This window comes from Glandiceps talaboti, chromosome 11 (genome assembly GCF_964340395.1).
Source record: "Glandiceps talaboti chromosome 11, keGlaTala1.1, whole genome shotgun sequence".
NCBI classification, from domain to species: domain Eukaryota; kingdom Metazoa; phylum Hemichordata; class Enteropneusta; family Spengelidae; genus Glandiceps; species Glandiceps talaboti.
In genome coordinates, this window is record NC_135559.1 from 9,826,259 (window position 1) to 9,838,758 (window position 12,500).

General features: G+C 36.7%; 2 protein-coding genes across 3 annotated transcripts in view; both read left to right on the top strand.

Moving 5' to 3' along the window:
* Positions 1 to 4,884, top strand: part of LOC144442260 (tripartite motif-containing protein 2-like) — a 24,128-nt gene extending 19,244 nt beyond the window's left edge. For both annotated transcript variants that reach the window (XM_078131557.1, XM_078131558.1), the window contains exon 2: positions 1 to 4,884. This exon is cut by the window's left edge and continues 1,069 nt beyond it. In XM_078131557.1, the coding sequence (XP_077987683.1) occupies positions 1 to 1,279 (1,279 nt within the window). In that variant the 3' untranslated portion in view covers positions 1,280 to 4,884.
* A 3,877-nt stretch (positions 4,885 to 8,761) lies between these two features.
* Positions 8,762 to 12,500, top strand: part of LOC144441952 (uncharacterized) — a 6,424-nt gene continuing 2,685 nt past the window's right edge. The window contains exon 1 of the mRNA XM_078131219.1: positions 8,762 to 8,785. The gene's annotated coding sequence lies outside the window, so the exon portion shown is untranslated. The remainder of the gene's footprint in view (positions 8,786 to 12,500) is intronic.

A 12,500-nucleotide genomic window follows, 5' to 3' on the forward strand; every position in this document is an offset into this window, starting at 1 on the left:
GCTGGTCAACAATGTGAGAGATGAGGTATTCGGAGTCTTGATTAGAGGTAATGCAGTCGCTGCAAATTCAATCCTAAATGCAGAGTGCCAGCAGTTTGCTACAGTTTGTGAAAGACAAACAATGATACTTACTACTAGGGACAGGACTGGTAGAGATGTTACTCAAGGTGGTGCTATGGTAACAGCTAAAGTGAGGTCACCAAGTGGTGCAGTTGCCATGGTGAAAGTCACAGACAACAAGAATGGTACGTACAGCATCACACACAGACCAAATATGGAGGGAAGATACAAGCTGTATGTTTCTGTATTTGGTCAACAAGTGAGCGGTAGTCCCCTTACTATTGATGTTAATCCACCAAAGAAGTTGAGCTTGGTGATCGGGAAGAGGGGAGAGGCGAGTGGCCAATTGAAAGAACCATGGGGTGTTGCAGTTTCACCGAATACATCAGATGTAGTTGTCGCTGATTCAGGAAACAACCGTATCCAGGTGTTTCACAAGGCAGGGCATTTCAAACGAGAAGTTAGGTTCCATGGCTTCGAGAAGAAATTCGACCCCCTAGATGTGGCGGTTACGCATGATGATAAGATTGTGATATCCGATTATGCAAACAAACAGATCATCGTCTGTGATATTGGTGGAAGCCTGATAAGAGCCTTTGGTAGTGATATGATGAAATGGCCATGGGGTGTAGCTGTTAACAGCTATGGTGACATCCATGTAGTAGACTATGAAGACCACTGTCTCCGCATCTTTGATTGCGACGGCATACACATCAAGACCATTGGGTGCAAAGGTCATCAGCCAGGGCAGTTCAGGAACCCACTCTGTGTGGCCATCAACAGCAAGAATGACATCATCGTGTCTGACAGAGAGAATTCCCGCATCCAGATCTTTGATGAAGATGGCAATCTACTCTACATCTTCAAGTCACCTGGAGAAGAAGAAGGCCAATTCAAGTACCCAACAGGCGTTGCAGTTGATGCTCATGATAACATCATCATCTGTGATGACTGGAACAACAGAGTCCAGATGTTTCGTGCAGACGGTACTTTTGTCTGCCGTATCGACAGCGATGGTGATGGCCTGAGGTACCCAGACGGGGTTGCCGTTACCCCTGATGAGAGGGTAGTAGTATGTGATTACGGTAATCATTGCCTGAAAGTCTTCGACTGCAAAGGGTTTTCACAACCTCGTGCGCAGGTATTCTTGGTTCTGAATGAGGCTGGTGCTTCCCAGAAAGTTGTAACCTCATCGGTGCCAAAGGTATTCATGGCATAAAATGAAGATGGATGATGCAGCTCAGACACCAGGGAAGTATTAGTACATGCTCATCACATCAAGACGATGATCGTCACTATGCACTTGAAGAAAGTTATTCTTTTTCTCAGCAGAGGAAGTGAACGATTTTTTCGCTGACGAAAAAGCACGTGTACAAGAAACGAAAGATAAATATAAGGAAAAGAATATAAGGCATACGATGATAAATTTTGAACATAAACAAAAGAAGATCAAAATGAATTAAACACAACCACAAGCAAAACAGGAGAGTAAAGGATAAGTACCATATACATGTTGTATCCTACTGATCGACAACATCTACTTTGTCAAACATCTAAATGGGCTAGACTCTTCATGGACGTGAACATACATGAAGTGAGTTTAGATGAAATCTAATAAGACAGGAATTTAAAAACATGTTTGGAAAAAAAGTGACAAACGGAAACAGACTCACTGAAAATATACCTACAACAACTTAAAAAGAAATCGACATTGGTGATTGGTCGCAGAGAAGCAATACTAATAATAACTTTCTGATTTAATTTCAGTGTAGATACTCCTCAGTGGCACAGCTCTCAATATAGAAAGGGGGTTTAAAAGTTGTCTCAAAGGAATATTACATTTAATCTACGGATCCAAGGTAGTCTCTGTTCTCAAGATAGAAAATCTTCCGACTAAACACATTTAGTTATGGGACACACAGAATTAAGAATCGAGATTTTTCCATAAACATGTCTATGACTAGCTGTTTGCGGCAACTATTACAATAAAACAAGACTCAATATAACTAAGTTGATATTTGTAAAGGAGCTTAAATCCAATACAAATCCATGCATAAAGGTGTAATCCATGCACCAAGATCAACAGATAGTGGCAGATTCAAGCTCTTGAAAGCGGCAGTGCTAAAACTATTATTGACCGGAATGCCACTTCATCATGTCCAAACATGATGCCAAAAAACAAAATGGCGGTTATGCAAATTGTATGACCGATTTATAGTTCTTTCGTACTGTTGTTTGGTATAGCAAGGGGTCGAAAGTTGACAACATTGGAGTACGTCTGACCAGTTAGTTCTAAATTGCTGTCAGCAGTCCCAGCAGAGCATCTGTCGCATTACATCAAACATTCCTGTTGAACACATTTTGAACGATTGAAGCTCGTCGACGAGCTGGAAGTCGAAAGATCGATGCATACCTTTATAGGGGGATCAATAGTTCATTGGAGGATACAAATCTAAATTCTTTTAGTTAGGCCTCAGACCCTGACTCCCACCGCCTTCTAACTTAATTGGCTAACAGTGATAATTATTTGAGACAGCACAATCAATTTCAAATTAATATGTATCAATATGTATATAAAGTCAGTGTGCAGTGCTAAAATACACATCTTGACGCTTTGATGTAGTTTAGTGCCATGCACTTACTATTATAACAAATATTCTTTCTTTTCTCGATTTGACGACAATTTTTAAAAGAAACAGTTGCATTTAGGGGACCAAAACAGATTCAACTAAATGTAAAATCGTTTTTGTCAGATGAGAAAACTGAAATTGGTCAACCCCTCTACCCCTAACAGAATTATATTTTGTATCCTACATTTAAAACTATTGATCACAGTGTGAAGATATATCGAGGGTAGATACCCATGGATTCACTAGCAAAATATTCAAATGAATCTAGTGACTATAACATCACCAGTCAAAGCTAGACATAATTGATAACAACAGATCGTACTCATAATTTTCTTGTCATGCAATTTGGTTGGAGACAAAGTGCTAGACAAAAGGTCATGTCAAACGTTAACCCCTTACTACCAGACAAATGAGAAAATATTTTGGCGCCATATTTATGAGAAACATCTAGCCAAACTTTGCAAAATAAGGAGAGTTTTTAACCACAACTTGGGAATAAGGGTTATCAGTAAGAACCACTTTACGAAGGAGTTAGTTGTGTAACGTTAAGAAATACAGCAAAAATATCTTCGAAACATTTCGGTGGGAAACAGTTGGTAATGAAGACGTTTGATTGTCGAATTATCGACTCTTCAACCACTTTGATATAAATAATATGATATAGCATATCGCTCTAAATGTTTAACAGATCTCGTAACATTTTTGGTCTAACACAAATAAAAATCGAAACGCTAACTTTTACTTGGTGAACGAGAAAGAACATACATCAACTCACTGTCTATACAATCTTCGTACTCTGGAATATTTCGAACATTATTTGATATCAGTTTTCTGTCAGATCGACAAATTCCAGAGGAACAGCTGTAACATCTCTGTCTGTTTTTTTTGTATGTGATTGCTATTTGATCCTTTTTGCGTGATATGACCAGCTGATGCTGACCATTCCACAGTTTTTGTCATTCAGCTAACCTGAAATGACTTAAACATTCTCAATTCTGTTCAATGATATATTGTAATTTGAGTATTAGGTTGATAAGCACACTGCCATACATTTATGTGTTTGACTTCAGTCTGTCACAGACGGTGAACAATATAGCGCAATGTAGATTTATAACAGTAAATAGCGCCAGCAATTATTTTTTGTGTTATAACCAAATACTGTTGTGTTAACTTCAGTGCTTCCTATCCTCTGACACTCATTCTTAGTTCTTCTCGCTGTAGAGCAATAAAGTTAGTTAAGTATATACAGAAATACAACTTATTATATGTTAGCAACAGCTAAGTCTTGAGTACCCTGATGTGTTCATGGGCATGCAGTTTAAAAAATATTCAAGGGCTAGCTGGACTACAATTTACAAACTTTCTGTGTGGTTTAAATTTGTAAGCAGCAAAAAAATGTTTTTAATTTTTGGTGCTAATATAGTAAAATTGATTGATTGATTGGTTGATTGATTGATTGATTGATTGATTGATTGATTGGTTGGTTGGTTGGTTGGTTGGTTGGTTGGTTGGTTGAATTTGTTGATTGTGATAGCTTTGGATTTCATGCGCAATCTTCTAAATTTGAATATTTAATGTTTTAACCCAGCGAACCAGGGAAAAGTGAAAGTACACTAGTCAAATTATGCGAAAGAAAACCTGGCAAGATTGGTGTAAACATTTATTAACGTAACACTTACTCACCACCATTATGTACATGTCTGTAGGTTGAATTTCTGAGAAAATAGCCTTAGTTTGTTTTGAATTGTGTCACATGCCAGGGGTGAGGGACATTCAATGCAAGCCTTTGATATCCGTTGTCAACTATATTAAAAGAACACACAGCATTGAATTGTAAATACAAACATGAAATGAGGTATCCACACCTATGGGAGCCTATCAGAGCCTTCTACAGTGTCCTAGACTTCTAACTAATTATAAAGTTTAAAAAAATGACAGGAAAATAACTTATTGCTTGATTTATTTGTTGTGGAAAAATTTGGTTCTAAAACCTGCATTGTAACTACATAATCATCAATGTAAATACTGTTTAAACAAAGAAATGAAGTGAGATGTGGTCAGAGACAAAAGTTGGTTGTATTAAACATTATCAAGGGTATTGTTGAAACCGTATTTCTGTGTTTGACATGAGCTTTGCCATTTCTACTAAATGTTATCAATTTTGGATTGTTTTTAATGTACTTAGAATAAAATATTACACGTAATGTGTTATTTATGATTATATTAAAATTTGCACTGTGTTTTATATGGTCGAAATAAAAACACGGGGAAAGTATGATCTGATCTGACGATGCATATCGTTGCACTGGGTTTCTTCGATTTATTGAATAGAACTAAAGAGGTTAGAGGGCGCTGTAAGGAATTGCTTTGAATCATTGACAGTCATCTATATAGTTACGCCACAGCTCTACTCAGGAAATACATGCAAAGAGAAAAACTAAAGAGGTTAGAGGGCGCTGTAAGGAATTGCTTCGAATCACAGACAGTCCTCTATATGGTTACGCTACAGCTCTACTCAGGAAAAACATGCAAAGAGAAAAACTAAAGAGGTTAGAGGGCGCTGTAAGGAATTGCTTTGAATCATACACAGTCTCTATATGGTTACGCTACAGCTCTACCCAAGAAAAACATGCAAACTATGGTCTACTAACTATTGACATCTGAAACAATATCATCGACAACCCCCTCCCCCTACCGCCCCAACTTTTCTATATAACACCCAGACCACTAGTGGTCTGAGATAACACAAAGGTGCGTACTATTATAATAAAATCAGATTTTAATAATAAAATACTTTTTTTCTCAAAAAGGGCAACATTTCGAATGCGCAAGGCAAACAGTTTCCATGTACATGAATTATATCGCCCTCTTTGACACAAGTTTCACTTCTTTCGTTACTCTGCTAAGGTGATGATAGGTTGTTAATATACAATCTGATTAAAATCCGATGTGGTGAAAGCGTCTAAATGCTTTATTTACCTCTATTTCCATCGTGCTGTGACGTTTGTTTTCGTACCGAGTGATCGCCGCCTTTCCAGATGTGGGAAGGCGGCGATCACTCCGAACAAAACATACGTCACAACACGATGGAAATAGAGGTAAATAAAGCATTTAGACGCTTTCACCACATCAGATTTTAATCAGATTGGTTAATATACTGACACATAATTATAAAAAATTGTGTACTCGATTAAGCTTCTCAGCATATTCACCTTCAGAATCTCAAACGCTTACCTAGGTATCTAATATCTCCTCCGAGTATTTAACGTGACAAAGTCTGACATAAACCGATATTAGACTGATCGATGGTCACCTATATGATTTTGACGGTAAATATTCTGATTGTCTAGATCTAGTTATGAATTATGTATTTATAAACCCACCAATCGCCATCGAGTGTGTAAACGTAAACATTTACCATGTACCTCAAACGCAACTATAACTTTTTGAAATATTTCAAAACATTCAATTAATTTAACTAGCGCAGTATATGTTGACATCTGTTTGTTCGTATGATGAACTGAGAACTACACGATTATCCTACGTTGCTATTGTCGTCGTCGTCGTCGTCGTCGTCGTCGACTTTCGTCTTTCGTCGTCGTCGCCGTCGTCGTTGTTGCTGTTGTTGTTGTTTCATTGTGCGTGCGTGTGTGTGCGTGCGTGCGTGCAGGTGTGTATGTATGTATGTATGTATGTATGTATGTATGTATGTATGCATGTGTGTATGTGTATGTATGTATGTATGTATGTATGTATGTATGTATGTATGTATGTATGTATGTATGTGTGTGTGTTTGCGTTTGTTTGTTTGTTTTTTTGTTTGTTTGTTTGGGTGTTAGGTGAGTTATTCCTTTGTGTCTGATTGCTTTAACTTACCTACATTGTATACTATACTGAGTCGACATAGCTACAACGTTAACCAGCTAGAGTTGGTTGATTACACAAGTAATATAATGACTGCTATGGACTTATGGTTAAAAATTATCTATAACTACTTACTAATCACCAGTGAAACACTTTATAACCTAGTCTATCGCTATGGGATTAACGCTGGCTACTTTTATGACTAGTTTAATAAACTTTAGTCAGGATTGATCTGTCGTCTGCAGAGTTTAATACACGACAAGCAAAATATAAAGTAATTGTCGATAGTCTGCTAAATAATGCGTACTAGTGTATGTGAAATTCCGGATCCATAGCAGAGACGACAACCCCACGCAAACATCAAGTTCATTTGCATATTGTCAGTGTTCTTGTGTTAAATTGTAACTATTAGGATTCGATTTAACCGTTCAATATGGCGAATACTTGATCAGGTTGACAATTTCATTAAAAAAACGACCTTGCAGTAAACTTCATTACAAGGGTACTTTGATTTAAGTGGGTAGGTTCGATCTCATCTCAAATGACTCGCGATCAATATCACACATTAACTGAAATTGCCGGACAACATTCTAGGAATTGAATTCTCTCGGCCGTGTTTGAAGTGATCATGACTATTTTTACGTTATTTAGAGAAACCACATTATCAAGTAATGTGTCTTTTCATTATTGGACATTGAATTCAAGGATTGGTTTGACTTCTTAATCACAATTTAAGCAAAGTGTTCAGATATGAAAGGTTTCCATGGTAACAAATGTACAAATGCAGGATCTCGTTCGTAGGAAATGGGTAAAACTTGATATTTCGTATTCACCGCTTCGTTAATTTCCGATAATAGATTTGTACTGAATTCGTTTACCAGCTGCAGAGAATAGCCACGTTTGTTTCCTCAACAATTTTTACCTTCGGTGATTTACCTTTACAGGTGACGTGATATTATATATAATTTATATATAAGGTACAATATATATATATATATATATATATATATATATATATATATATATATATATATATATATATATATATATATATATATATATATATATATATATATATATATATATATATGTTGAGGGTAGAAGAAAATCAAGTCGGGTTTTTCGTCTCTACAAGCCTGATTCGTGAGTAAATCACTCGTCAGGAGATGTTGATGTACATCAACATCTCCTGACGAGTGATTTACTCACGAAACAGGCTTGTAGAGACGAAAAACCCGACTTGATTTTCTTCTACCCTCAACATATACTCCGCTCTGCGTGCAGACGTATCGAGCACTGTACTACGGACAAATCTTACCACTGACTTCCTATATATATATATATATATATATATATATATATATATATATATATATATATATATATATATATATATATATATATATATATATATATATATATATATATATATTTGTGAGTGTGTGTGTGTGTGTGTGTGTGTGTGTGTGTGTGTGTGTGTATTGTACCTTTATTTTTACAAGAGGTATATGAACATAATTTTGAAACCGTTTGTCAATTTTGGTTAGTTTAGTGTGAGGGGTGGGAGGGGGTGGGGAGCCGCTGGGCCGTTATCCTTTGACTTCGCCTGTTACAGGATTAATCAAATGACGTTACAAATGGAACACAAGAACACGATGATATCGTTAAACTACAACATTGCAAATGATTGTGCCAGCAAAGTCTTTAATTAAACAGACAATTATCTTCCAACACCGTCATTTCAGACGTGCCGCTGACGTCACCAGCATACCAAGGTTGAGAATGACAAATGTGAACGTTAAAAGACTTGTTCGTGTAGTTGACGGTGGGGGCGTACTGAGGTAGCTATATAACTGTTTGACTGAAGGCCAACATAGGCATGTATATATTACAAGCATTCATGATAATCCCAGTGTAGCAACGCACTGTGCAATCGATCAGTTGCATTTGATCACCACAAACGGAAACCTGTAACCTCTGAGAGGATAAACGATGAACAACGGTTGCTCTGGGAACGAGTAGAATAATGACAATTTCATGTAGATTATGCGTTGCGGCGACGTAGTTACATGTTTTTATATGCACGACATACCGTGCTGCAGACAGAACAAACCACATCAAATAGCGGATAACAAGTCACTGAGTAACCTCGCTTCAGGTTTATCTTAGCCAGGCAGATATTACACTGTGTCACTCGTGCAACCATATTATCTTCAGCGATAGCTATTAAGGTAAGTCCCACTCCGTATTTAATACTAGAAATTAAATGCGAAGGTTTGCCTTCCAAAATTAATGACCACATATTCACGGGTTAGAAAATGATTGCGTGAATTCCTTATTTTTTTCATGAAATGATATGGTTTAGCATGCAATGAACGAATTTTGATATTCTTACATAATTATATTGTAAATACGGACGCCCGTTTAGAGAAAATGCTCATGGCGTACTTTCTCTGTTTGGTGACACGACATCAGTTGGTGAAGTTTCGCGCCACTTTACGCCAAATTTCAGGATGGGATTTCAGCACTGTACATGTTATACTACAGGTGCAACGAATTCGTATGTAGACAGCCCGTGGTTTATTGAAATCCCGTCTGATCACGCAAGAACCAAGTGAATCACTGACGTCCGAAACGACAAACCGTTGATAATCTCTCGAACGTCAGATGAATCCAAAAAAACAGACGACTTTGCGACAGTGTAGAATTCCCTTTTGGCGTCATTGGCCTCTTGTATATACCTTAAAGTCCACGCTTTTGATGCACACACCTTATATTACATGCATGAACATTTCCCTACGTCATCCGGGAAATATTTGTGAATTTATAATGACGAATTCCCACGAACCGAGAGTGATCAATTATGCACGTATACTGTCAGGTCATATCGAAAAATTGTGACGTCATTGCAATTGATTAATAAAATATTAATCATTTAGGAATAATACATTAAAACGTACACTTTACATACATGATCGAATTATATGGCGACCCAAGAAATTATATCATAATATCATATAATAGCCGAGTAAGGAAATAAGTGACGTAATTAGCATAGCAAGTTCACGAAGTGCTCAGTGTAGTACACCCGGCGTAAAACACTATCTGGGACCTAATATTAAACAGTATAAATGTCAGATTCTGTTTAGTATTCTAAACTATAAGATGTGGTCAACGTGTTGTCAGGCAAGCTCTCTAAAATTAGTTCTTTGTAACTCTGCTGTTACATTAATATGTATAATATGTTTTGATACAATTGGAACGAATTAGCTGCACCTGCGTTAACGTAGCTAGAGTATGGCATTTATGTTTAATTTAACGATTTTGAGCAAGACTATTATTCGTGGAGGGGTAATATATTACAGGACTTGAAAATTGTAGATATTGGGATTTAAGTAGTTATCTGATAAATTTAAACGCGATCGAAGATAGAAACCTAGCAACCCAACATTATCGTGAATAAACAGCAAAATATCCTTCAGGGTCCCCGACCCCACCAAATTCCTATTTTTCGAATTTTACATAATTAACAACATATTCATAGAAAAAAATGGGATTGACATTCTTACTGTTCCTGTGTCTGTCTGTCTGTCTGTCTGTCTGTCTGTCTGTCTGTCTGTCTGTCTGTCTGTCTGTCTGTCTGTCTGTCTGTATCTATCTATCTATCTATTTAGATCTAGTATGTGTGTGTGTGTGTCTGTCTGTCTGTATGTATGTATGTATGTATGTATGTATGTATGTATGTATGTATGTATGTATGTATGTATGTATGTATGTATGTATGTATGTATGTATGTATGTATGCATGTATGTATGTAAGCATGCATGTATGTGTGTGTGTATGTATGTATGTATGTATGTATGTATGTATGTATGTATGTATGTATGTATGTATGTATGTATGTATGTATGTATGTATGTCTACCTATACTCTAATTCTGCATCTGACCGTGTCTCTCTTTGTGTCTCTTTCTCCCATTCTCTCTTCCCTTCTCTCCTATATCAATTTTTGGAAAAAAAAGTATGAATGGCTCTCTGAAATAAACAGCATTTTTTGTATCGACTTTTCTTTAACTACCTCAGTAGGAAAAGTAATGATTTTCTGTCATTATCGATTTCGTCAGTTGTCCCTTAATGTGAATTCGCTACTATAAAAGATAAAACTAGTGCGGAATCAATACAATACAAATTTGGTGAAATATATCTTAATTCCACTCATGTAAACAATATATCACAAATGTACGGACTTAATGTTTATAAAAAATAGAAATATCGTATATACAGGACAGTTATTAATGATAACATTTCATGAATGGAATTTTAAACGAAACCCCTGTCCACATGGAAAAACTACTGGACGGCATTTATAGCTAACGCTGGCTTTGACTCGGGTAGGGGTTTGTAGTGTCAACAAGATCAGGTTTAGATAATTAACATGCCAATGAAAAAAAATGGTTAAAATGAGATTGGATACTATTTATACATTCATGATGCGATGTTAAGAGATGGTTCAAAACTTGGAAAGATGCCAGATAGAGAAGTTAAGGTCAAATGTGGATGCCAGGCAAGGCGATTCAAGATCGTTACTCACGTTACACCTAAGCAGGACTGACATTTTCGACGAAAGATAATAATTGCGTGATTAGTGGATTGGAGGCACGCGTGACTTCACATGTCAAAAGAAAGTGTGAATTTAAACGCACGGACTTATTACACGGCTTTCGAATGGGCGAGGGTGCTCTTTCTGATGGGTTGTTATGTTCGAATTTTCCAGGATGTGTTTGCAAATGGGTCAAATAATTTCACTTACATCGAATGAGTTAAGGGTTAAATTTAGCACACACAGTTTCCATTGATCCATGGTCTGTTCAGTGGCCATCAAAAAATAAATAACAGTTTTGTCTAATATTTAAATTTAAGGATGAACAGTAAGTGCATATTTGATTTTCTTTTAATGTTAATGGAAAGTGAGTGTCAGCTTGCAGATTAGATATAAAATCATGTCCTAATAAAACAACCATATACTTTACAATTTATATCCGGTACTAAAAGTAGTAGAGTCTTTGAAAACGTGATGAAGTGTGCTGCATGAAGCGAGAATAAAATCAATGCGTTGCTTACGTCACAAACGCACCATGTGCTTCACGTATAGACGTGGCTCCCACGCAAATATGTCAACGAATTTGCTGGCATCAAAATTGACCGTCTGCTTGTAAAAGAAAATATCACAAAAAAACAGCTTGTTTTCGCTTGTCGCACCTTTTAAAAGGGATTCGAAATGAAAATCATTGCTTTAATGGGAAGTAGGGGTTTCATTTTGGCGCTAACAAGACGGAGACATTTTTTCAACAACAACAACAACAACAACAACAACAACAACATTCAATCAATATGATTACAACAAAGCATTACTTGAAATTTATCGTTTGAACTTGTGCTCGTTCCCTCACAGCCGCCATATTAATAGAAAACAAAATAGAGGCCCATTTAAATCAGCAAGCAATTTAAGAGCAATACTTTATGCAAGCATGTTGACATGTTCCATGAAGTGCTGTACTAGGTGGACGTATGGCACAGCGAAATGTGATTTCCGCTGAAACAAATTCGAAGACTGAAATCCACGACCGATTGCATTCATATCAAATTCAATAACTGAAAAAAATGACATGATAATTTAGTTGTATGTTATCGTTAACAGTGCTGCTGGACAGAGAATATAATATGAAATAGCTATAATTTGAAATACGAAATAACAATGTTAAAATTTAACGTTTGAAAAATATATTTGATGATGTCCTCAAGCAGATGTTAAAACCGAGTTACACTCGTAAAAGAAGCAGTCGCTGTACGGATCAGCCCTTGCGGCTCTACCATCTACAGGTATAGAAGAGTTTACGCGAGGAACTAGGAACTCGGCAGGAAACGCACGGGGAAACAAGTTAAGAG